This window comes from Dermacentor variabilis, chromosome 4 (assembly GCF_050947875.1).
Source record: "Dermacentor variabilis isolate Ectoservices chromosome 4, ASM5094787v1, whole genome shotgun sequence".
Taxonomy (NCBI): domain Eukaryota; kingdom Metazoa; phylum Arthropoda; class Arachnida; order Ixodida; family Ixodidae; genus Dermacentor; species Dermacentor variabilis.
The window spans coordinates 77,108,306-77,135,863 of NC_134571.1; the positions used below are offsets into that span (position 1 = coordinate 77,108,306).

Below are 27,558 nucleotides of genomic sequence, written 5' to 3' on the forward strand. Positions count from 1 at the left end.
TGTGCAAAATATTGTCGTGTGGCGTTTATTGTATTCAGACATCCCCACATGATATCCCAAGCCTTAGTGTGCCACCTCAAAAACGTTCACAACATAGTAGTCTTGCCAGCAAGCCACGCTTCTTACGAGTGGGTCCATGGTTTTTTGGTGGCCACGGCGGTAGGGGCCGTGCTGGCTGTACAGGTTGTACTGGCCGTGTGCGGTGTCTTTCCCTGTAAGTACATAAGGTACTAAGAGAAAACCCAGTGGAACAACAAATGGAGACATCTTTATTGCACTCACGCCTCTCTGACTGGACAGATGCCGTATTCTTCCTTGAGGAGCTGTAGCAGTTCTTTCTTCTCGTCTGCCGGCAGAAAACACGATCTTGCCGCATTTAAATTCTAAGCAGGAGAGAATAAGGCGGTTATTAGTAACGTTCAAAAAAGAAGTGCAATAAGAATTATCTTTTCAATCTGTTACTCAACAATATATGCCTTTCTTTTTTGAAAAACAGCTCATAAAACCGAAACAAAACCGCTCGCTAGCAAATATCATACGTAACTTCTGTTAACCTGTCCGAAAATTCTTCGTTGATAAATATAAGTTCGTGATATCAAGTCTGCGCGAAAGTTTGTATAACGATTTGCGTTTATAAGACTGACATTGCTTTTTTTATTTCCCAATTATTGGTATTCTTTTCCTGGCCTCCTATACCGAGGAATCCACTTTCACTTTTGCTATTTGCACGGCCATATTAAATGAAAAGCAACGTAAAACTTGTATATCTTATTGAATGTGTACAAGCTGCTGCAACAAGTAATGACAATGTACAGATAGAAGTCGAAGGATGAGCAATGTCCAAACCCACCGCCCGAATGATGTGCGCCTCAGTTAGGCCAAGATCTCTGAGAAACTCATTTTCATCGTCCAATGTACTGCCGGTAATAGTGGTGTCGTCCTTGCTTATCGAGAAGTTGGCGTTTTCCTCTGCAAACCTGCAAACCGCAATAGAGGTGTTGTTGAAGCAGAGAAGAAAGCAAATGCCGACGAAATTTCTGGTTGCTCTGTACGCCACAGAAAAAAAGCGTTTTCATGTAATATTATGCGCGAAGTGAGCATTTAACTGGTGTCTCATGGAACTTGTTTGTAACACTGAAAACCCCGTACTATATAACAGCTCCGAAACATTGCAGCTTAGCAGACCATACTGTAAATTTAGAACGCAGAAATGTTCACGTAGCAGAGAAAATTTCTCTCTTATATATATCTAGTTCGAAAAAAAATACTGGTTTACTACACGAAGTATTATTGGAAGTAAACGCACCCTAGTTTGCGCAACAGAACCTTCACGCTTTCATATTGCATTTAAAGTGCACAATTTAAATCAATCTCTTGAGCAGGCTAAAAGGTTCACGCAGACATAAAGTTGCATCAGTTGAAATGAGGGAACTGACCATGAAATTTCGGGACATTTCTAGGTTGCAGGTTAATGACATAAACATATTAATTTTGAGAAACAAGCTGATAGGACACGTCAAGAAGCAGTCATTCGCTGCGCAGATTTCACGTGAACACCGTGTTGCCATCGTTATGCAACTGTCTTCGCACTTGTCCTGGCCATGCCGAAAACAATTATGTCTACGGGAAAAGCTGAGCACCGTAAATGGGCACCCGCAATTAAGTTGATTTTTTTTCTTAAATTGTGCAGTTTACCGATTACTTTTGCTCGGTAACGCTCACTGCCATTCAATTACATTTCGATGTAACCAATCACTCGTAACCAGTTACTTTATTGATGAGACAAGTTATAACGAGCTGAGCAGCTTAGAGAACCTGAGTTTGGTGAGAGTCGCAGTACAACGCCTGAAATTGTGCCACGCAGCTGATTGTGCCATGCAGTAGCGTCGCTGTGCATGTTCGGACAGGGGCAGACGCGGGGCTCAGTAGTTTTTCCATCTTGACGCTCCGACGCTGGTCGATGAACTGAACAGGTCAGTATGTCTCATATAGTGAAGGCCCACTTAGGACGTAAATGCCAGAAAACCACATACGGCCAATTTCTTTCGGCTTTTCATTGGCCCAACCGGGATCGTATTTTCCAAGTCACAGCAACAATGAAGCGCTGCACTTCGTAGAAGACCCAGATGCCGAGTGACCTGAATATTGAGCACAAGATCCCTAGACGTTACAACACGGCCCTACTCCCAGCGCGCACATCGAGCAAACTAACTAACTTTCCTTTATTTGCCACCCTTATTCCTCATTGAGCAGGTTTTCAGTGTCGCGGCTGATGTATTCAAAACAAAAACGAGGAAGGATGACCAAAGAATGTTTTTAGAAGCACTTGTCAGTGCAGATAAGCAATGAAAGGGCCAGAAGCAAGAAAGTAACGTGGTAAAATTAACCCAGAAGTAATGATTGCTATTGAATAATTATGTAGTTTCATTGGGCAGTAATTGGTAACTGTAATCAATTACATTTTTGAATAAAGTAATTGTAAGTGTAATCGGTTACATTTTCCTGTAACTTGTACAAGTCTGATACTTGCACGGCTGCTGGCACGCACAGCCGACTGCACAAATAAGTTCTAAACATGCAAGCGGCGAAAAATTTGACCAGCTCTAACTCGTGTTGGAACCGCGTTATGAGAAGGCCAACGCGCTTCTCATAAGTCGGCGGTTAAGTAGAAGCAGCGGTACTTGCTTTACGGCATACGTGCGCCTCACTAGCTCGGCACGCTACTTCTTTTGTGCATATTTCAGAGCAGTGCTAAGTTCTAACCTCGAAGCAATGGTTTAAACAGGCGTATGCGCAGCTCCTTTTTGGTTAAAAAAGAAAATTGCAGTTATGCGACGTCACGAAGGGGCCAGTTGTTATCACAAGAGATAGACTATGGTAACGTCGATATCCACTCATGCCTTGTCGGCATCCGTGGCGAAATGAGTAGAGCATCCGGATCTCCCGCTCAGGGACTGTGATCCAAATCCAACTACCTGAGACATCCTCTCTCTCTCTCTAATACGTGGGAAAACAGGCGAGACAAAAAACTTACCACGACCCGGTAGTGGGATTACTGCAGGGTTTATGGCTTTTCTCAGGTGCGGCGCATGCACATTTTGCATGTAGAACAAGTACACGACGCCGCTCAAGTTTTCCAAGGAAGGCGGCTCTCCACTCCGAACGACCGAACTTACACTATGTTTCGCAGTAATAACATGTCACAAGGTGCCGTGCTGAGCCCTTTGTTGTCGAAGGTTACCCATATTCGCAGGAAGAAAAGGGTGCCACGTTGTTTTCGCGTCAGGTGCTGTGCGTTCTACCCAGGCAGCATCGTTGCTTGGAGAGTATCGCGTTCGTCTTACACCACTCAGTAGTGGCTCCAAAAAATTACCGGTAAACATCACCACCTAACTGGCGGCATTAATTTATAATGATGTCGACCTTATTGAGAGAAACAGACTGGCAGTTTTCGCGAATGAATAAAATGTTCTAAGAACCGATAGAGGTACAGAGAATACTAGGTCTTCTTACTGTTCTTTCATAGCAAAATCAAGCTTCAGATTTCCGATTGTCATTCATGTGGGCGGGACATCAGTTTAATCAATACTCTGCAGGATATCTTGATCCACACTGTCTTCTTTTACTTGCGTGTACACGGTGTGATCATAGCTTTTTGTGTCGCCCATAGTTATATTCTATTTATTGCCGTCCTCCTTCTCCTAGAACATTTCTCTACCCGTTGCAGCCCCTAAGCTGGTTAGCATGCATGAAGTTATGTGCAGTCAGACAAAATTATTTTCACTAATAGAATTTCTCCATCTCTCTACCTTCGCAGAGTTTGTTAATTACCGCTCGTGATACGTCGGCAGTTCCCCGTTGAAAATGATACGGGTGACACACTGTAGCTTTCGGCACATGTGCATATGGGGTATGGAATAGGAGACTAGAGCGCAATATAGGAAAAAAAAAACATATTTTGTGCATATAGAAAGACCCCGAACACGGAGGTTCATGAAAGAGTATTAGCTAGCGTTTCCTGAAATATAAGTGCCCACCTGACAATCGAGTGCTTTTTGGAGCTCAGAGGGCAGCCACCAGTCAGAACGCTAGAGTAAGGGCAAGTCTCGAAGTGTAGGTCCTTCTCTTGCGCCATCTTGAACGTTTGGCCGGTGGTGTCTTCGAAGACTCGGTACCCATGGCCCACCCTCTCGCAATGCAACTTCGTCATTGCGTCCATGACGGATTTGTAAGTGCCACTTTCGCCGGCGTGTGCCGTACGGCGTATGCCTAGATCCTTTGCTCTCTGCAGTGAAACAAGAAGGACGAAGAACAGCATTCAAACCTAGACACACTAAAAATTGCTTCAGGAAAAAAGCTTTCTTGACAAAGAACGGCTGCCGTAACGGTTCAATCGCCTGACTAGGTGCCTCAAAAGTAGGTCAAGATAGAAATTATTGTCATGAAAGACAGAGAAGTCGACCTAAAAAGGTGTGCCAAAGTTTTATGGAGAAGTATGATAACATCTTTACGTTGATGTCGATTGAGAAGGCGTGTACATGGCAATGTCACACAGTTTTGTAGCGTTCCGTGCTTTATGCAGTGCGCTTAATTTAGAGCTTTCATGTAGTTTTACTTCCCGCTGCTTTTTCTCACTACTGCCTTCCTCTTTAGATCAATGTAGAAATGCTTTGATATCGCAACTCGCGTTAAAAATATACTTCCTCTTCTGTATTAACGTAGACCATCCTTCATTCCTCACCTGGCGTACGCTTACAGATTCCTTCTGATATACTTGCGTTGTTGCTACAAATTTTTCGCGACTATTTGTTGCCGTACTGTATTATTCTGTTACTGAACTGTATTGCAGAATAAACGGAAATGTGTGGCAAGCTTATCTCCTTATTAATAATTGAAACTCAAAGTTCAACACCGCGCTATTAGAAAAAAAAAACGCTTTCAATTTTCGAGAAGAGCGAGCTGCTAGAAGCTCTGGACAAAATAATGTTACCAATCTTCTCGGTTGAGAGCTCTTCTTAAATGCTCTCATAGAACACTGAACATGCAAAGCAATGTGGCCGTACCTGGTAAACCTGCACTTCGCCCTTTGTAAATTCGGGTAACATCGCTTCGTCCTTTGCAATGTCGATGCCAACCACGCCTCTATTCTGGTACTCTTGGCAAAATTCCAAACATTCCTTGGACCATACTGCAAATAAAAATTGTAAAAATAAGCAGACGTTATTGTTATTTTCATTTTTAAACAATAGACATCACAGTAGGCTTCTTTTAACGTGACTTAAGCTTGACGTGTGGAGGCTGTGAAATTTACGGGGTGGTGAACTGCGTTGGAATTGAAACACGAGGGGAGTTCATAGTCTAAATGGCATGACATGATTTATGTTCAGAGTTAAGGCTTCCTAATGTATTAACTGCCAGAGCAAGCGTGCAATAAGGAGTGAATTGCGTTCCTACATTTTGAGCGTATGTTCAAGAATCCGATTAAGCGGAGCACTATGACAATTCTCACGGTTTAGCTCAGCAAACATGTAGATGTTGAGAGAGAAAGAGAGAGAAAAAGGAAAACGCAAGGTTAAAATTAAACATGAAGTTTTATGGGCCAAAACCACTTTTTGATTATGAGGCGCGCCGTAGTGGGGGACTCCGGAAATTTTGACCACCCGGGGTTCTTTAACGTGCACCTAAATCTAAGTACACCGGTGTTTTCTCATTTCGCCCCATCGAAATGTGGTCTCCGTGGCCGGGATTCAATCCCGCGACCACGTGCTCAGCAGCCCAACACCATAGCCACTGAGCAACAAACGCAAGGTTGCTGACATAATGCAAGCATACGCGTTGCCTCTGCACTTCATGCCTCAAGAAATTGCAGGTGTCATAATAGTCCAAGGAAAGTGCGTGTCGCACACTGTCTCTTATCACATCCCAGGTATTGAAGAAATGTATCGGCGCATAGACTCCTAACGTGAATATTACAGCTTAATGTGTTCTGTCTCTAATCATTCATTTATGAAAATTTGCCACGTCCGATAGTATGAGATAGAATTATGGTAAACTATTGTTATCCTCAGTCTAAAACTTCTGAGCTAACCAGGTGACTTCAAATTTAGGCTTCATTCCAACCCTATCACGAGCTAAACTTTCTCAAGTATGCTTTTATTTCTAACTCAACCTTATCGAAAAGTGAAACATGGCTTGTTAGTGTGTAAAGATTATCAGTAATATGTAGTACAAAGAAAAAAAACAATACAGCATAAAAACAAAAAAACAAGTAAACCTAATTTAAAAACGGCATTCTTTTAAATTATTTATTTCGGTATTGCAATAAAATTCTTACAAATCGTCCTATACATATATATAAAACTAATATAGAAAGGAATCGGCAGATAAGAAAATTACACAGTCGGTTAAAAAATAACAGGACAAGAAAGCAATGATAAAGCTGTCAGAAAATTTAAGCTTTTCATTTTTTTACTTAAATAAGGCAAGAGAAAAATATGGTTATTACGTACAAATATTTTTACGTCTTATGGTAGTCTTGTTATATTCGGAATAAAAAGATGAACTAAAAAGAATAACGTTAAAAATCAATTGTTATCAGGCCCGCAGATGCGTAACAAAACTTTCGACAGAAGCTTGTGGCCACCAGACAGTTAAAAATGTGTAATCTGGGAATTCATAGAACAGTTCGCGTACCATCGTTGCCGGTCACACAGCAAATAATCGATCGAGCCTTTATCTGGAAGTCGCATTCTCCTCTGCTCAAGCCGCAGTTGACCGCTTCGACGACTTGCTTCGGTGTCACGTGCTTCGGCTTCGACGCTAGGAAATGAGGAGAATATCGAGCCTCGAAGTACGCAACGCCCTCTCTTGCCTGGTCTTCGCACAGTTCGTAAGAGATTCTTTCTACGGCTTGCAAATCGCCCCTGCAAAAAAATAATAATATGTAAATGAAAAATTCGGCAAATTTAAATAATGATTTAATAATAATAACAAAAACAAACAAAAGAAAGAAATGCAGCCATAAATCCTTTACGACGCTGTGTGACTTTTGATATATATCTCTTTCTTACGTGAGAATGAGTCACTAGTGCCATTCCTTGGTTTAACTTCAACTTATTTGTTTATTTTAATAACGCCAGCAAAACCCCCTCCCCCATTTAAAAAGGTGCGTCCTCCTATACCTTGTATATACTTCAGCAAGCTTCAAGACACGGCTAATATATAAACAGATCAGTTTAGTAAAATTCAACTAAAGTGAATAGTAAATACGAGTGCACGCGTACAGAGAAGATTCAGCAAAGGTTTTCAGTATATGGTGCAATTCTTGAGAAGGAGGTCTGCGTCACTGGTTGATCGCCCTTCTTTAAGATACGGGCGCTACAACATTTTGCCGGTACCTATACTTACAAACTGATCTAGCGTACAAGTTGCTTTGTGAATTTATTCAAATAATAAAACAAAAAGTGAAATAATAATGATTTCATTGAAATAATATCAAGCCAGGTGCCTTTTCATTGTAAACGTCAAGTTATGAACAATGCGAACTCAGCGACGGTGTCGCTTTTTTGAGGGTCACAACTTGTCAATTGTAGCTTTGAAAGAGAAACAAGTGAGAAGACGCATCAACCGTCAGTGCTAAGTGTGAGTTCATTCTTCGTAAAACACCCAAGGTCTTCTGTCCTCATTCCCTCTGTCATTGCCAAAGAACATTTCCATCGTTCTTTTTTTTTACCTGTACCTGTTTAGATTCAATGTTAAAGGCTCCTTGCTAAATGCCATCTTCGAAAGTAGATCATTTTGTTGCTTGTGGCGTTTATCTTTGATACTGGAAGCAGGGCGAGAACAGGGTTGTGAAGTGCGATGCTCCACAATTTGCTCCTTTGACTAAAGTTCAGGAGGGCCTGGATGAAGAGTGAAGATCTCTAAGTGAAGTTTCGTTAACAATTCGTAAAAAAAAAAACATTTATAAACTTCTAAATTACCGCGAAAATTAATTTGCCGTAAAGCTCAGTGCTGTCTTCCTAAAGACGCTGAACACTGACCCCATATTACTAATAAGCAACATCTTAGTCTCTAGACATGGAGCATGCAGAATTACAAGTGTGTACGAGCAGAGTGGTATACGCAAGAGTCTCATACGACTCGTTAGTATAGCGGCACAGTCAAGAAAAACTGGCAAATAATCGGACTGGAATTCGAAAAACTATACGTCAGCGCCGTTCGCAGTCGGCAATTCCCGTGGCAGTATATTCAGTGCAATGCTATAATTCTCACGAGAGCCAGGTGTGACGGCGCCGGCCAATGAAGAAACTTTAGAACAGAGCAATGATAAAAAACACGAATATTATTGACGAAAACATAGCGATAGCGAATAAAGAGAGAATTTTGAGCTATCAAAGTATTTTGAGTACAATCGGAGATTGGGTTTGCGGATAAACTGCTTAGACCGCCCAAAAAACGAAGAACGTGCGAAAGAACGCACTACCAATATCAATACAGCAAAAACCTCTTTGTCTTCGGCGGTTTTTGCCCCCCACGGTCCATGATCTACGAGCTCGCTATAGACCGCTGGATGATGTAGCCGGTGCAGAAAGCCTGTTTATATATATATATATATATATATATATATATATATATATATATATATATATATATATATATATATAATAGTCTAAGAGAACACGCCGCCACAGTTCATCGGAACGCGGAGCGAGCACTCTACTTTTTCACTCGGAGTTTCTCCACCGCATCGTGGAACAGCACAGCACCGGAAAAAGGTGATCCGTCCAGCGAGCAGCAACGAAGGCCATCCAATGGAGATCGTGTGTAAGCCATCTAGCGTCGCCACGAAAACACGACAGTCGTTCGTCATGCATTGGATATAACGACAAATCCTCCACGGTAAGTGAATTCTCACTTAGGTGCAGATTCTGCGTATATGACATGCTATCGCCCGGAAGTCGTCGCGGCGCTTTGCCGACGCGATTGACAACGGACTAGGCAAGCGCGCTGTGTCTCTCGAGGTCAATCAAAAAAGCCAGTCGTCGTGATAACTGCATGTGATGTTATCATTTGCCGCTTGCCGTAAGAGCTTTGAAAATTGCGAACGCTGCCAGAACCATGGTATGTTAAATATGACGTGAGGCGAGAGGACGCTTAACATGGTTTGTTCACCAGCCCATAATTCCGAGCCTATGCGGAGCGTGCTTAGCGTGCGTTTTGTGTGTTTGAATTTATTCAGTTTGGCAGTCTACTGTGTACGGAACGTTGTTGAAATAAGGAGGCACATAGCAGAAGGCGTCATTTTGCTGGCGGCATGTTTTCGTTATAAATAAGCCGCGCGCTTCACGGTGTCTCGTCCATAAGTAATCTGCGACACTGAAGTTACATGCAGCGACAGTGCTAGTTAGAAACTTTGCCGCAGGCTTTCAGCTGCATGCTGCAAGAGGTAAATTGGGCGCGTTATCTTGAACTTGTGGAAAACGCATGAGGAATTCATGTTTTGTGCTGAATAAAGTATAAACGCCATATAGGCGATCTTGCGCGCGAAAGCTACAAACGATGCGATGGAGATCGCTGTCGCGTTCGCTCGTATACAAGTCGTACTCCGTGTGAGCGACGATATTGAGCGACGTCTCACCGGTGTTGCCGATATGAGGGCGGCAAATATGCGTCAAAACTAGCGTGACTCGTGCTTTAGTAATTTAATTTGATGCTTTTTACAGTAAAAGGTAGCATAAAATATTTCCGAAGGTTTGTAGTAGGCTCTTATCCTTGCACGTATAAAAATTCAATCCTTTTCTCGTTCCGCGTGACAATCGCAGTATTTGAGTGATGTACATCCAGCTCCGGCTTCGCACTGATGGCTAGTCGCTCATAGCACTTTCGGGCGACGATCGAAGAATTCTAGATTTCTAGAACCGAGGGATTTGTTCAAGCGACGGCCCGTTTTGTCGCTCGAAGTCGTCGCTTGTCGCCATCCTGCACTAAATCGCTCTCATGGTGTTCAGCCCCAAGACTGAACAGTTTTTGCTCATGTATTGAAATGGATGTGATTATATGTCTGATTTTATGTCTCCTGTTGAGGTTTTCGAGCACGATGCGATCTGAAAGGATGCTTATCTCTACGAATCCAGTGAATTTTCAAATAGCTAGTTATGCATCGGCATCGAATATTACGGCTGATGTGTGGAATTACAACTGCAGGGGCGCTTTGCACACGCTTATTGTTTTGGTCATGCCTGTGCATTTGTTAACATCAGTTTGCGTTTCAGAGTTGTGTGATATGAACATCTAAATCACCCTTCCTCTGGGGGTTACAAGCGTAATGTTTGCATCTTGCAACTCCATGGCAGATCAAAATGTGTTTATCGCTTTAATATTTTTAGTGAAGAAATAAAGTATCAAAATAAGACGTTGCTTTAATTCCGTGTTACCAGTCATCTCTCGTACACAAAACAAAGAGTTGGTCTAATAAACTAATAGCTGCGGTCTAACTGCAACTTTTACATGCGTTCAAGAATGTAAAATGCTAGATTTCAAAGTGTAGCACTATTTGAGTTTGTCAAAAATGAACTCCACTGCGCGCCTAATAAATGAAAATAAGTTATTGCGTTATAGTAAGCTTATATGCCGGCTGCAGTGAACTTTCTTATTAATACTGAAATGTGGGTAAGCCTGCCATAACAAGTCTTGTTGCCCTTTCTTATAGGCACATCCAGTAATATCCATTTAACTGAAGGACCATATTTTCATCCCTACTGAGCATTATGCTTGCAGATATGAGCCTCAAAATATGGCTTGAGCAGTGGCACAACCAGAGATGGTGTGGGGGGGGGGGGGCACACTGGGCGCGTACTTAGCATGTGCCACAAGTGCTGTTTGTGACACACCAGACTAATGACAGATTTATGACATCTGACAATGACCAATATTCTATTTATTAGCAGGAGTATTTTAACATTGGTGCTGGAAGAGGATGGACTTTCGGTTATTTATTTTTTGTTTAAATCTAAAAATTGATGTTAATTCAGCAGTTGACTCTTGCAGTCATTTGGATGTTTCGCATGCATTTCAGTTAGGAAGATTAAGAGCTAAGACTTTCTTTTAGTGCTATGACCTTAACTGTCTTGACGTTGTTTTACGCCATGTCCTCGTGTTGACTTTTGCACGCGATATTTTTCAGGCACCCGCTTTATGCAAGTACATAAGGATGTAAAACAGCCAGCCCAGCGCGACTCCACGTAGTGCAGAGGAGCGCACGCCAAAGAATCAAGATACATTGCCATGCAATTTGGACGAGAAAACTAGAATGTGGGTATATTGTACCATTTGACTAAATGTCAACAAAATCAAAATACAGTATGTCGCACCAAGATGAAAATTCTCACGTGCTCTAGGCAGTCATCTTAACATGCTATACTTATGTAATGTCTCTGATGGGAAAGTCAAAATAAAGTATGCTCTCTGAAGACAAATACATAGGAGCAATTGAGTGTCATTGAAAGGTTAGCAATGTGTTCAAAAGAAAGCTGATTAGTTTTGTGAGAAGTGCTTTTTCTCTTGCCTCTCAACAAATGTATCCATGTGATAAAAAATAGTGATACAATGAAATTGCATATTTTCTTAGTGACAAGATACATACTTGCAATGAGCACCGCGCTTGTGTTCACTACAAAAAGCAACAGCTCATGCTTGGTTGGGTGCTTACATACATTTAACAGCTTTAATGGCTTACATTTAACAGCAATGCAAGGGTGAAAATACAAACCCCTGTGATTCTGTATTTTAAATGCTTACATGAAGCAGGCAGATTTTCATGTTTTCTCTTTTATCTATTTTTTACACCTAATTTTAGAAGTATGGCTTTTTTTTAGGTTCCAGAAAAGGGAAGTATTGGGAGAAGAGAATCCAACGTTTAAGAAGTCATTATCGTTTACGTGCATGCTCACGAAACCAGTTCATTAGAACTGCTCGTGCCTCCCGAAGCGAAAGCAGGGAGCGATTAAGGCCTTTAACTGTGTACACCGTGGTGCACACCTTACGTCTTAGAAGACGGAGAGACACTTGAAATTGAAAATTATTTTAACATTGTAAAATTGTGGTTTTTTCCTTCTGTGAAATAGTCATATCAAAGCTTCTGGCAGGTATTTGATATTCTGATTAGGGTGACTCAATCTACTTGCCAACGAAGTATGCTAGTGGAGGCAGAGATGTGTTCAATGCAAAGAACTGAGAGCATCTGAGTAGAACACTTGTTCATCAATTGGCGGATGTGAACATATAGTGTTAAGGAAAAGCCCCTTAGTTTCGTTGCTACTGTAGACATAATTTTTATAAGGCAAAATAAAATTAAAGCATTTTTGCACATGGTAAATTTCCGGACTTAAGATAGAGTGCACAGTGAGGCGATGTATTAATCTTCCCAAACATATATGTACTTCTTTTGAGGCAAATATTCTGCGAAGTACGATCATTTTTTTTACTTTAGCGCATCTTAACCCCTTCAGCAGGAAAAAGCTTTGATTTCAGGTAGTTGCTTCATTGTGCCAGTATATGCATAGTCGCATGCAAAATCGACGTGCATGGAAGGGATATGTCAAACAGGATGTTGTCATTCTCAATTTATGTTTTGCTTGCTTGTTTGTCTTTTTCGAACACTTCCCTGCCTGTACTTATGCTTAGGTCACCTTTGATGTATCATATTCATCACATCTGATTTTTGGTTGACATCTGAAGCCATGCTACACTTTAGTTTGATTACATATTCAAGAAGTCACAATAATTGATTATGTAAATATGCAAGCTGCTCCAAGAAGTATAGCATTCTTACCGTAATGGGAATGAAAAGCTACCATATATGACAAGCAATTTGATGCGCAAGATTTTATTGCCAATGCTCCTTGCAGTTTTCTCCTCATTTGCTACACACTACATAATATTGTAAATTTAACTTCATTTCTTTGCGAGAAAGATACGCAAATATATTATACAAGACAGCAGCACCCGCGCCACCACTCCTCACACACATTCCTAAAGCATCGATAAAGCAATCTTGAGACTTCACAGCTATTCGGTGGTTAACATTTTGATGCCTTTTGCAATCATTTTTATGGCGGTAGTTATCGGCATCTCCTACGGTGCGAAGGACAGTTTTCTCATCGATTCGTTGCCAGCGCGATTAACTCGAGGTGCATTCACTTGTCACCATCTATTGCAACGGTCACGTGCATCGCTGTTGCTTCGTTAGTTGAACCTTCTTTGACTGATCCAGGGACCCGGAAAGGGATTCAGTTCGTAGTGAGCCGGCCTGTATGCAGCCGAAGAAAACGCCACTTTCGTGTAACTTTTTCTTTTGCTTCATTATTTCCTCGAGTGATGGCTCGCCGCGACGCTGGAAGATCCTCAGAACGATATACCCATGATATGGGTTAGATTAGGTGTAAAATAAAACCATGTTAAACCCAAAAGCAGTCTCAATGTCACCCGTTACCTCCTCTGGTCTTTCCCTAATTATACGGCACTTTTCGTCCAAAATTAGTAACTGGAAACAAGTGTACCAAGAAGTTGAGTAATTAAGCGATCCATTAAAGGAGAGAGCCGAGGCAACAGGCAAACAGGAAGAAAGGCGAAAACTAACAAATTTAGCCGTTGTTTGTAAAAATATTATGGACCAATCTCTTTTTATTTCAAAAGAAAATACAGAAAGCAGCTCCGAAAGTGCAGAAGGATTCCGTGTGTTTTGAATGACGCTCCTTCACTTATAGGTCGAGACACCTGGCGTAGCCACTTTTCTGCTGGGCTTATGTGGGTGTTTTTCTAACCTTCCGAGGTGGGCGCAGCACGTCTAGAACTGCAGCGTCCTGCTCTCTAGGTGGTTGTACGGGACTGGCAGCCAGACATCGTTACGCAACTTCCCAAATAACTATACGAGTCGGTTTTGGCACTTGGTAGAACAATAAACGAGGGACCCAGATAAACTGTGATTGTTCCGCAAATATATATTTAATTTTTACAGAGATAATTGGAAAAAAGCTATTAGAAATTTTTATTTTACACTTTCGCTTGTTTACTTGTTCTTGGCAGTGTTATTCCTGCGCTTCTTCGTGGCGCGAGTCCATTTGATGTGGTTACTTGTTTTTCAAGTAAGGGACAGGTATATCTCACAGGCGTACCCATGAGATACAAGTTATTTCAGTTCTCTTTTGCCGCTTTACGCGTGTTCATGGCGAACGGTGGACATTATTCACATTTTTACTAGTAAAGGTACCACCCCTCTCATTTACATAGGAAAGTTACTTTAGGTTGCCCCCCTCCCCCCGAAAAAAAATCCTGGCTACGTACCTGGATAGCAGCCACGGTTACGAAAAAGTCTGGATGTGTTTGCAGAAAAAATCTTCCCTTTAAAATAACGCCGCCACTGTTCCGCTCACACAACCCAAGAAAAAGGAAGCGTAGTAAAGAAGGATTCCCTAGATAGTGTGGCATAGGAGGAAATAATTTCAGACTTGCGGCTCATATACATATCATTTCTTTAGCTGTGCTATCAGCAATATTACTTTAGTTTACTTTGGCATTCTTTCCATGAGTGCTTCTATTACAGATATCTCTATCAGACATAGCATTGTTGAGAGCGGGTAAATCCAGTGCGCTGCCTTTATCGATGTCCCAGAAGCCTGTACCTTGAATAGCAGTGAAATGATCACACATACTTAGCTTAGTGCTGTGCACTAAGCCAAGTCCGTTTGCAAGACATAAAAGAAAGGAAGCAACAGGCTCTGCAAGAGAGCATGAAAGTGTGAGACTAATCGAACATATAAACTACAGTTAACAGAAAGTGCACGGAAAAAGAAAAGTCAGACAGATGATACGCAGTGCTCCTAACTTTAAAAATAAAAAATCAAAAATGTTTCTGTACTTACACAACTGTAGGCATAAATACCGCAAATCGGTCAAGAAAATCTTTCAAGTTCGTAGAGTCCGTTTTAATGAGCTTCATGCGAAGGTCCGCCAGAGATCTTGCCCCGAGGTCAATCTTCTTTTTCCTACGAAAAAACAACAAAAAACATTCAGTTGCGAGATGCGATCCAATAAAACAGTCAAATGAATGAGTCTGGACATTCGAACTGAAACACAGTTTTTTTTCAAGGACGCAAACAGTAAAACAAGAGAAAAAGGAACCGTTACTTTCTGTAAAATGTGCGTATAGAGTGTCTTGAAAGTCAAAGTGCCAGTAATTTTAACAAGAACGCTATGCTAACTAGGCAGATGTTATTAGCACAGGCGGTTTACACGCATAGACATAAAGTTTCGCAAAGAAGAAGAGTTAACAATATTTAAAAATATCCTAATTTAGCTTTTAAATTTTGCGTCTATGGTACGTGTTCATGTCAGAAACATTGATGCAATCGCAATCAAACCTCGTTTTGTTTCAATCTTGTAGAGCGTTTGGTTTCCAGAATATTCGCCACCGAAATCAACACTCGACATGCTATATAGTTATACTCAGGCGGGAGTTTTGGCATAAAGATAAGCCCTACTTGGAACGTAGCTTATTGTCTATAACATGTCAGTCTTGAAGCAAAGTGGACCTGTCAAGAGTGGCGCTCATGCTTGCGGCTGCCCCCTTTCCCCCCCAAAAGAAAAATAGAGAGAGAAAGAACTGATTTCTTCTCTTTCCCGACGCGTTTTGCAGCGTAATACATTTGGCCTCATCTTCTAATGCCCTTACACATTTTCAAGTAGTGTTTCACGACGAGGAACTATTACAGAATTGCACAATGTTTGCTGTCGACAAAGGTAACCGTACGTGGTTCATGTAGTTGCAGCAGCTGAACATAACCAAGAGCTGTAAACCGGCACAGCATTGAAATCCCAAAGTCACAATCACTTCCTATGAAAGATGATTTCGACAACCTGGGGTTTTTCGTTAAACTCAAAGAATGCTGCATGAGTGTTTCTTTATTGCCTTCTGATCCCATCACAATGCAACCGTCGAGGCCTGGTATCGAACTCGCGTCCTCGTGCTCAGCAGCAAAAATGGACCCGAATCCTAACGATCTCCAAGGATAAAGGGTTCCTAATGCTGGAATTATTCGCTTCAAGCTCTTAAGGTTATAATTGGTGTGGTATACCTGTTACTAATTAGCTCGAGTACGCCATATTCATTCAGAGACTTACATTATTTTTCGTTTTTAGCAGTTTTGATAGATATTCAAAATACTTCACTTTTATTATGGAAAGTAAGCCTTTTGATTGCAGTGTTCAGAGCACTTGTCCTCCACTGGGACACACTGAATCAAGCGCTCGCGAATTGAGTCTACAAACAACTCTGCCTAGCAGGCCTAGAGGGATGCTGCTGCAGGCGGCCGTGATGACGTTATTCGTGTCGGTGATGTTAACCGGTTCCCTAGCATAAACGTCGCCTTTAAGTGTAACCCAAAATAAAAAGAATGATAGGGCTAGTTGAGGTGATCTTGGCGGCTAAAACTTTGTTATCCTCGCCTAATCTACTGGTTGTTGGGGAAACTTCTGTTGAGTCGGTCCTTCGAACTTGAAGGAAAAAAGCAGCGGCGCCTCATTGTCTTTAAAGCAAACAGCGCAAATGTTGCAGTGGCGGCAACAGCAGAAGTTATCGCTGACACCGGAAATATTTTCTATTTTCGGATTCAGAAAAGTATGGCCCAAATACTTCCTTTTTCAAGAATTCCGCACTAGACGTTTACAACCCGGCGAACTTGGTGTTCGTGTGGCCTTAGCCAGTGAGGGCTTTCGCTTCTCTAGATATCGACACTCAAGAGTGCTAATTCTTCCACAACTGCTAAAATGGGTCTCATCAGTGCAAAATATTCTGAAAAGAGTCTTTCCCTTATATTTTTAACAGGGCCCAATCGCAAAATTCTTTCCGCTTTTCGAAATTGGAGTCACTCAGTTCTTTTTGAATGTGCCATCGCCTTCAGTATGAGCTGCAACGCGCAAACGTGGCTGCATCAACCCTCTCGTGAAAAAGTAGAGAGGGTGTCGCTATTTGAGCAACGCACATACCGCCCTGTTTTCCGTCGTCTTCTTTCTTCGCGAAACAATATTACGCTGGCCGATCGAGCAGCTGTCGATAACGGATGAAAAAAGAAAAAGAATAGTTCCGAAGCTAGGGCAGCGTGCGTCATGACGAAGGACGCTGCGCTAAGGGCTTGGAACTTCCAGGCGGCTCTGCGGGCCGCAGTATTGTCGCTCCGCGAACAAAGCAGACAGCTTAAAACACGGGGGTATGCGCCTTTTGGGAACGGTGAAATCTCCTCTACCTCTTTCTTTTTCTCGAGAGAGCGTAGCTTCGGTCATGGTTCGCGTCTTGCAGCTCATATTGAGCACGATAGTACATATGGCATGGATAGTACCCATGTTTTTTAAGCACATTCATAGCCGAAGCTATGTTGCGTCCACATTTTTCAGCTCTGTCTTCCATGCTGGCTACCGGCATCAGCGTCATGTCGTTTAAACCTATGCGCCTAGCCCGCTACCGCGTACACGCACAGAAATTTTCGCGGAAAATTTTTAATTCTTTCCCAATCGCTGCATAAACATTGGAAACGGGATTAGGGACGCGTGAAACAGTCTTGCCAATTGACCGTCGTGGCTCGTTTGCACATATGTCATGATCTTGTCCATTTTTTGAGCAGTATAAAACTTTGAGACTTCGGAGAGGCAGAGAGAGAGAGACAGCAAGGAGAGGAAAAGCACGGAGGTCAACCAGAGGAGCACCTGGTTTGCTAGCCTAGGGGAAGTAAAAAGGGAAATAGGAAGAGGAAAAGGGGAGATATTGAACACTTAATTCTGTGTGCACGCGGAACTGTGTGCAGTGAAGCGCCGTGACACCAAAGTCAAGTTTCATAGTTGGCGATGCGCGTTGAAGCAACCTGGGATGACCACCAGGTGCTAGTGTCTGTTTGCGCTATGTCTCAGTATGTCGTTATGTGCGCTGGTGGCTGAAACGGTAGTTTCTGTACAATGTTCCCGCGCTTATTCCGCATGTGCTCTGAAGCACCGTTCAGACTGGGAAATCCACGTCCCGGGGATCGGTCCGGGACTGATTTTCGACACACACAAATGAAAAGCGTCGCTTGTGGTAGGTTAATCGAAACTCGGGAGTACGAGCGGACGAAGAAGATAAGAATGGAAGTTCGCTCGTAAATATCCCGTTACGAATAGCCAATCTCCCCTCGTGGATACATGCCATATGTTCCAAGTGACAACAACATGAAACATCCTTTCAGCCATTTTTAAAAATTATGCAGTCATGGTCGGTTTGCAGGGAAATCTGCTGGTGTTTTGGGAATCCATGTCGTGGTTCGTGTGAAGAGAAATCTGAGCAGCAAGTATACAGCACGCTTGCTCTGAACAGCTATGGATTACGCCTGCTTGTAGACTTGCAGTGTCAGTATGAGCGAAATCAGGCTTTAACTTTGATCACTTATATCGCCTTTTCTTGATCTGTACTGTTTCGGTGAGGAAAATTACCGTGGTCATCCCGATCCGTTGCAAATTTTATTGCTCTGTTGGTAAGAACGCGGTTTATTATGCAGTGTGTAAATCTAAGTATGGTGCGACACATCTGTCGAGCGCCACTGACGCCGCGGCCTTCTTAAGAATAGCGATGTGCGCGAGTTGGTTTAAGTTCAAGCAAACCATAATCATGTCTGGTTTTTATTGCTGGTTTATTAATCTACCGATGTCACTAATGCCTCTTACGCAGTACTTGACAACCGTATCACCTTGTGCATATATAGGTGTGTCTTGAGACCGATAGACCCAGTTGGTGGCGCTCGTTTTTGTCCTTCACTTGCTATTTCTTCGTCTTTTTTTACCTGTCTTTCCGCAATTTAGTGCTTCGCGCTGCAGAAATTACATCAAGTCGTGGCCTATATAGCGATAGTTGAGACCGGCAGTAGCGTCATGCACGCACTGTAGCTGTGAGTGCGATGGACATGGTGGTGGTGTTACCTAGCGTGTTTGTAGCTACGGTGCAAGTGTTCGCGATTCCGAACCTGTACGGAGCGAACGACATGCGAGAGTGACTCGGCATTTTGAAGCGAGGCCTTCCTTGCGAACCCTGCCAGACGTTCCTGGCCTTTGGTACTGGCTGCTGCTGTCTTGCCAAATAGTCTGCAACTCGGGTCGATAAATAGTCATTGGTTGAATGGGTTAGAGCATAGGGCTGTTGCGGGGAGGCATTTGGGTTCCAAGCCAACCATCGGATAAACTTGAGTCACTGGGTGCGTAAAAAAAATGAATTACGTACTCGATGCAGAGATCGAGTTTCGGTCCCCCAGGACAGCAGCCGATGCTCTAACCAGTAAATCACAATCACACGTATAGTTCTGACGTGTCAACACTGCCTAGTCTTTTGAGATGGTCACCGCGTGTTGATGATGATTTAGATACTATGGAACTTGCTCACAACAGAGCATTAGCCAAGAACCGAGCGGTGCGTATTGTACCAACGCAACATAGCTCTTTCAGATCATCGGCGCTTGTTCATGATGATGATGGTGGTGATGATTTTTGTGCTGCAGCATATTCCCACAACGGGAGATTGACCAACAAGTGAGCGACACATAAAGTGCATTACAAGAAATGAGAAATACAAGGCGATGTAAAGGTTCTCAAGATGCGTAGCGTGGGTGCGTGAGATTGTATATGTGCGCCGGGCAGTTTCATTTGCGCCAAGGACGCAGGAATTCACAGGGCGAAATTATAGCATATAATGAAACGTTTTATGGAAGTTTAGCCTCACATAGCTTCGAAAACGAGCGTTAGATTGGCATAATCTACATGAAAGCTCGTCATCGTATTTTCCCACGTAATATAAGGGCTACCTTTATTGTATGTGCAATTTATTTCGTCCTTCTGCATATACACATATGCCAAACACTCTTGCACAAACATAAATTTGGGCAAATGTGGCGAGAGGTGGCTTGGCGAGCTTAAATTTATGCACAGTGCATCTCGTGGGAGTTGTTGTGCGGCAATGAACATTTCGTCGCGCCTGACGGGTACCAAATTGAACGCGCACATTTTGCTGCCGATGGGATCCTCGCCTACTCGAGCGATGGAAAATTCCCCTAGTGTAAACGCACCTTTACGGTGATGATTCGGCTGAGCTTTGAAAGTTGCGTTCGTAAGACAGCGGGATTGGTGATATTAAGAGCGTCTTCGAGTGACAGACAACCACCTACATTCGCTCTTCAGGTCAAGTTTGATACCCATTGTGTTTTGTCTGTTAAACGATCGCTCAAGAATATGCGCCCGCAGTACATTACGAATGTCATCAAACAGCGCCAAGGACGGAGATAAATGGAACAAACGAGACAACACACTGTCTTGATGTTTGTTCTGTTAGTGTTTTGTTTTTGGCTATGTTTCACCATGTTACCACACCAACTTGCCTAGCTGTACTCCTTTTACATGTTGAAGTCATACATTTTACTCTTCAGGGCACTTAGGAACATATTAGTTCTAGACTGCTTGAATACTGGTTTGCAAGAAGCTGCGTCAGGTGAGGGGCTTGTCTTCGTGTCAGGACACCAGGCCATGAATGCCTAGGTAGTATACTGAGTGTCGAATTCAATTGCGAGTATCTCTAAACCTAAGCGCTCTAAAATATTCAAGAATAAAGTTGGCTTTGCATACAGTTGTCCTCAAGTTTCTAATTTATACATGTGACGCGGCGGCGTAATATAAACATGTGGCGTATACAGGGTGTCCCAGCTAACTTTAGCCGGAGTTTAATATTATGCAAATGCCACGTAACTGGACAGACCCAAGGTAATGTTGCAGAAGAATCGACATTTGGGCGAGTTGGTACTGGCTGAACATCTTGAAGGGGCAGCGCAAGACGACGAAGACAGGAGGCAGGAACACAAAGCACAGCGCTGAACTCACAACTAACTTTATTCGAAGGCATACACAAACTTATGTACTGCAACCCATAGCCACGTGATCTTCCATCGATGGCGTCATTATCAGTACGCAGGTAAACACGAAAGATCCTGTAACCTACTACTACACTACGAGGTGGTTTAAAAATTCAAATTCACTCTCACATAAATTTACTGATGACATCTTACATAACGAGATCCTTTTTCCCTGATATAGTAGGCCTCAATAATCTCCCACGTAGTCTGATATCTATGCGCGGAAACTAATGTGGTGTTTTCATAGATTGGAGTGCACCCATGCTCAGAGCAATGCCGCGCGACATGTGAGTAGGCATTACCAGTTAGCGAGCGCCTATGCTCACACAATCTAATGTTCAGGCATCGACCTGTTTAGCCAGTGTAGACGTGACCGCAGGAAAATGGAAGCGCGTAAACAACTCCCATTATACAGTGCACATGCGGGGGCGTGTGCTTAACAGTGCAGCCTTTCCCAGCATGAATGGAGGCAGCCTGGGCCAACTTCCTATCAATCTTACCGCAAATTTTGATCATCTTTTTAGGGGAAGAAATAAAACTAATTATATAATGAGACGGAATTAAAAAAAATAATAATTTGACTATCTCCAAGCGACGGAAAACAACATTACCATGGATCTGACCAGATACGGGGCATTCGCATGTTTTTAAACTCTGGCTCAAGTTAGTTGGGACAGCCTGTATATACATATATGGTGCACATGATACAAGGGGCTCCGCGACTGCACGGTGGCACTGACAAACTAAAAATTGGAAAAACAAATACGTGCAATTGAAAAAGGACTCACTTTACAAGCATTTTGTGTGGAGATGGCACCGCGCAGTCTCACGCCTCGTAGAACACGGGCACCATGTTGCAAGTAGTGCTTATCACAATCGCACCTATTACGCTTTGTTTGATACATGTGTTACCGTGGTTAACGTAATATTTTTCTTTATCCATTTTGAAATGGCCCTAGCTAGTTTCTTAACTACTTCATTTCTCCATAGAGTACCGCTAAAAGTTTTCCTCCTATTTACGCAGCCAAACAAAAACTCTCGAACAATTTATTTGTGATGGAGCCACCACAGATCAACAGCCGAACATCAGTCATGGTATAGAGTGAGGCCCCGCAAATCGTTAGGCTGAGATGTTGAATTTTAACTCCCAGGTGTGCTTGATTCTGGTATTTTGACAATCACTTTTCTATGTGCTTCTTTAAAAGCAATATTTCTAATTGCAGGTTTAATGCCATTAGGCTGCAGCATTCGATGCATTACGCTTCTTTCTACTGTTGGAAAACAGAGAATATTTTGATGTAAATGAGTAAAGCCAGTTTTTACTAGCATTATCATTGTTCAGGGGCTCTCAAAAACGCCCTTTTCTTCCCTTTAGCATGAGTTCCCTAGAATATAATACAATTTTCCATTGAGGTAATACTGCCCGATATAGACGGTCAATCATTTTGTTTTTCAACGGTACAGTAACACTTCTAAAGCAGATATAACTCTCCTCAGTAATGTATACTTACTGTCCGAGTTCCCATATCGTCTCATGTCGTATTGAGCCATCTAAGTGAAGGTGAAGTTCTACCTGCAGAAAACATTTTATAAAAAGTTGTAACCTGATGACGATATCCCTTTATCAGATGTATGTTGGCGATAGTTTCCCGCCGTACAACATCATCCCTCAATACACTTTGCGACGGTGAAAGCAGGCACGATTATAAATGAAACGCCACGACAATGGTCCAACTATGCTCCCTCATTGAGGAGACAGCAACCCAGTCAAGTTACCGTGCACATAGTGACTATTTCAAAGCGTTTGCGAGAGTCTTATGCGTCATACGCCGTATGAATGGATGGTTAGTATAGTGTCCCCGAGACCTTTCACGCGGCGTGCGGTGCAGGCGACATTCTACGTTGTGCGTTTAAAGCTGCACGCCGTATCACTTTTTAGTGTCACAATATCCAATTTAGCGCTAATTGTTCTGCTACAAACTTCTACATCATAAACGCCGCCAATAGAAAAGCTGTCTTTGCCAAACATGCGAACGCCTCGACAACACCGGTATAATTGGGCAGTTTATCTCGAGAGAGCGCAAAAGTATTCTTTTTGTGTGTGTGTGTGTTTCAGAATTCAATTAAGCATATTTGAATCAGCGGCTGCTACAATAGAGTGCTGTTTTCCGCGAGAGTGAAGCGCTTTTTATTATGCTGTATGAAAGCACAAAATCCAAAACATTCTTCAATATCAGGTAAACAGTGTGTTTTTCTTTTGTTTTTGTTGTTTATTATTTGGGTCAAATGCATGAAAGGTTCCCACGTAATGAGTGCCACTGCCGACCACATCACACGTTCTAAAATCTTTAAAATGAAATTGGAACGCGACAAAGCCAAAGAGAATTCCTGTGCGAAACAATAAAAATTATGGTAGAACTCATCTAACGTTGACTGTAATCGGTAATGGGAATAGCATTAGAGCAATGGAGTGATAAACTGTTCCTTTAGTGAAAAATATTTCCCACGTGTAGTGCTAATTAAGAAGGTTGGCTGAACGGACACGTTGGTAATGTTGCGTCTTCGCTAATTCTCAGACTCACGTAGCTTCGGCTATATGCCATATAGTCCCCATATCGTAAAAAAATAAATTATGGGGTTTTACATGCCAAAACCACGACCTCATTACGAGGAACACCGTAGTGGGGGACTACGGAATAATTTGGACCACTTGGGGTTCTTTAACGTGCACCAAACTATAAGTATACAGGTGTTTTCACCTCCATTGAAATGCAGTCGCCATGGCCGGGATACGATCCCGCGACCTTGTGCTTAGCAGCCCCACACCATAGCCATTAAGCAACCGTGGCGAGTCTCCGATATCGCACCACTTTTCTATGGCACTCACTTGCCCAGGCCACCCATGAGCATGGCAGAATAACGACGACTGTATAACGTTACGATGGAATGGCGGAGGAATGGCAATGATGGGACGACAAAGATGGTGTATTGATGACAGCATGATGGCAATCAGATGTCAGTCCTTAAATGATGACGGGGGTGTAACGATAATGACATGATAACGACGATGGCTTGACGACGATGGTTTGATAACTGGATGAAGCTGGAATAACGAGGATTGAGCAACCACAGCGGTATGACGACGACGGTATGACAACGGATGCATAATTGATTCTGTCTGGCGACGACGTAGTGACGACGATGGTAAGAGAACTGCTCATAATCACGATCGAATGACGACAGCATGATTAGAATAGAATGACGAACAATGACTCGATGGATCGAAGAAGATGGGATGTGGACTACTGGATAATGACAATATGATGGCGTTGGTCATCATATGATAACGGTGGTCAAACGACAACGTGACGGCAATGGAATGATAAAACGGTAAGACGACGACTGTGTGCCGACGATGGCTCACAATGACGGCATGCCGAGAGTCGGATGTCGAAGTTACAATGACGACCATGTTACGATGACCGCGACGGCATCGCAGAGACGGTATGCCAACAACGATGGTATGACACTACGCAATGAATATGATGCCTCGAAAACGGCATCAAGACAATGGGAGGGTGACTAGTGTATGACGATAATGACGTAACGAGGACTGTATCATGAAACCTGTATGACGACGTCGACTTGATGTCAGCTTGACGAGGGTCGAATGATCAAGCTGGTGCGACAATAATGGCACGACCACGGCGACATGACGACGTTTCGACAACGGGTACTTGATCGAGCTGGTCCCGGGAGTTGACGCTAGGCAGCAAAGCTTCCCAGTGTTGTGGGGTGGGGTTGGGGATTGTAACGTTTGCACTCATATGCTCTCAGGCCCAAGTGGCGTGGCTCAGCGTGGCTCAGCGTGGCCGGAGCATTGCAATCTGGGCATTGTTGAGGGGATTGCGCGAGGTATATAGTGTGATATAATGCGGGCGCGGAAATGTGTTTGTCTGTAGTTGCCTCCGCAAAACTGCTTCGGCGCGCGTGCGGTGGGGGATATTTCCTTAGCTGTTGTCTGTAGTGTTCAAGCATGGCGTCAAATTGTCTTAGGATTGATTCTGAACTCCCCACGTCACGGTTATCTCGCTGTGACGCTTGGTGAGTGTGCGTTCGATCCCGAGGCGTTGGCCTCCAGGTTCCCAGCGAGAGAGTTGTGTCTCCGATGCTGAGCGGACACGAGCCCACGTTGCAAGGGTTTCTCAAGGACAGCATTAGCAGGCTGCGCCTCAAATGCACTTGGTATTTCACGCCAACGTTTCATCGAGCTGCGTCATTAATGCACTGGGTATGTGCCACTCTTTAATGAGCATCTCTTTAAATTGGGTCACTGAGTATGTGCCATTGAATGTACGGCAGTCGAGGGAACAATTTTCAGCGTTCACAGGCAACCCTGCACTCTCCTTGTCTCAGAGGCCACGTGCGAACTTCTCGGCCGTGCCACTAGATGGCGCGGTGTGTCCAGAAAGAAGCGCGAAAGAGAAGCTCGGTTGCCGTACGATGCACTTCTTAGTGTTCGCACGCACCCGTGCGCCCTACATTTCGGAGGCCACGCGCAGGCTTCGTGACGGCAGCGCTAGATGGCGCTGAATGTTCATAGGGAAAGACGAAAGAGGAATCCCGCTTTGGTACACGCCTTATACATTACTCGTTTCGATGGTGGCCATACGTTGTGTCACTATATTGATTCAGTGTTAACCGCCTTACCATCGACAGTCATCGTAAGAGTGCTTCTGTAGAATTTTTTTGCTCTTGAAGGGGGGCACATACCTAGAAATACCCGGTCAACCAAGTTGGCTTGAAAGGGGTCCATTGAAGAACATCACATAACCAGCGACCCAAGTTGGCTTCAAAAATGTTGCTTGAAGAGGAGCACGCACCCACTGGCACACACCGATATTGAACAAACATCGCAGACAAACGGGACTATAGGAACACGACAACACGGGTGCTGAGTAAGAACTCGTGGTTTGATTTGAAGGGACGGAAATATCTACAGGAAAAAGGTGGGAAGCAAGTCGACGAACACAGGCAATAAAAAGCGAAAAAAGATTGCTTCCCGCCTGTTCGTCTGCGCTGTTTGTTCAAAATGTCGATGTTGAACCAATCAGCTCTAATCAGTAATTTTTCACTCACAGAGTAGCGTAAGCTAGCGCGAAAGAGGTCCATCGAAGAGTGGCACAACCCAGTGACCCAAGCTGGTCCAACGGTTGGTTTCGAACCCTGTTCCTTCAGCACAAGAACCCGATGCTGTTCCCACTAGACGATGCTTTACACAGTGAAAAATGTTGGCGGGAAAACCATTAAATAGACAGACAGGTAGTCCTTTGAATGTGTCTGTAGTTCCAAAAGAATGCTATTTTATAAGAACTCATGGTCCTCAGTGTGTTCGTAGCGTTATTCTCTTGACATAAATACCCTGTTAAAACCGCCGGTTATATTCAACTTACGGATGAGTAGGTACTTAGGTGGAATACGAAAGTGTTTCGCAAGTCCAGTGCACTTCGAAGCACAGCAATACTGTGCTATACAGCAATGCAATACTGGAAAGTGGAGTGACGAATTGTACTCGCTGATGGTCAAGAATATAGCGCTTAGATAAATCCACATTACATTTTTTTTCTGAAGTTGGAAAAACGAAGTTACAGTTGCGAATTACCTTAATTTATCGTGGTATATTGCTGGCAAAGAGAATTAAGACAAAACTAAAGTAACACAAAGAAATTCAGTTCACCAACCTTAAGTTTAGGGTATAGGTTAACGATACTTTGCTGTCGAATAGGGGAGCCCGCTGTGAATATTGCGATTTGCTTATGCATAAGAAGCCGAGAAACTCATCCAGTGTTCATTATCTCATGGCAACAGGGAACGAGCTGGAGCTACTCAAGGTTCCATGAATGCACCGAACATCTAAAATCTTTCTCACGCGATTATTGAAAGTACGTTGCCAATGTAACATTACACATCAGAAAATTTACAGTTCTATATATGTTTGTGGCTACAAAAGTTCAAGTATGGGGTTTTGCGTGCCAAAACCCCAATTTGATTATGAGCCATGCCGCATAGTGAGGCAACTTTAAGTTAATTTTGACTAGTTGGGGTTCTTTAACATGCAACTTCATCTGATTACCAGAGATATTTTTTTTAGTTTCACCCCTGAAACGCGGACACCACGGCTGGGATTGAGCCCGTGACCTGAAACTCATTTGCAGCAACAGGCTTCCTAAGTTGCCTTCCTACCACTGAATACTATTGGCGCGGCAATTTACAGGAAAAAAAGCATAGCTTTCGCTCTATTAAGGTTCTGCGTTAGGTAATAGAACAAAAAAAATATTTTGCCAATTATTAACAAAAGTCAGGTATTTACCCTCGTCCGAGGAATCAGAGACCGATCGAAATGCTTGAGAAAGCTCATTGCCGTGTGGCCGCCGTGACTACCAGGTTCAGCTAAGAAAACGGTTATGATGTGCAGTGCGTTTGCGTGCACAGCAATATAAGTAAACTGGAACGCAGCTAATACGCCCGCGTTTTTTGTGACCGTGGTTTCACGACTGTCGAAACAAAGCTACGAAGGCTCTCAAGCAGC

At 43.1% G+C, this 27,558-nt stretch overlaps 1 protein-coding gene across 2 annotated transcripts; it reads right to left on the minus strand.

Moving 5' to 3' along the window:
* On the minus strand, positions 1-27,558 carry LOC142579399 (adenosine deaminase-like). Of its 2 annotated transcripts, XM_075689536.1 has the most exons (9): positions 27,340-27,558; positions 22,481-22,542; positions 14,922-15,044; positions 6,694-6,923; positions 5,064-5,188; positions 4,038-4,285; positions 851-977; positions 283-383; positions 1-212 (listed from the first exon to the last, which is right to left on the minus strand). In XM_075689536.1, the coding sequence occupies exons 1-9, from the start codon at positions 27,385-27,387 to the stop codon at positions 77-79; spliced, it is 1,200 nt and encodes a 399-aa protein (XP_075545651.1). In that variant the 5' UTR covers positions 27,388-27,558; the 3' UTR covers positions 1-76. The 2 variants fall into 2 exon arrangements, with proteins under 2 accessions (XP_075545651.1, XP_075545652.1); XM_075689537.1 differs by lacking the exon at positions 22,481-22,542.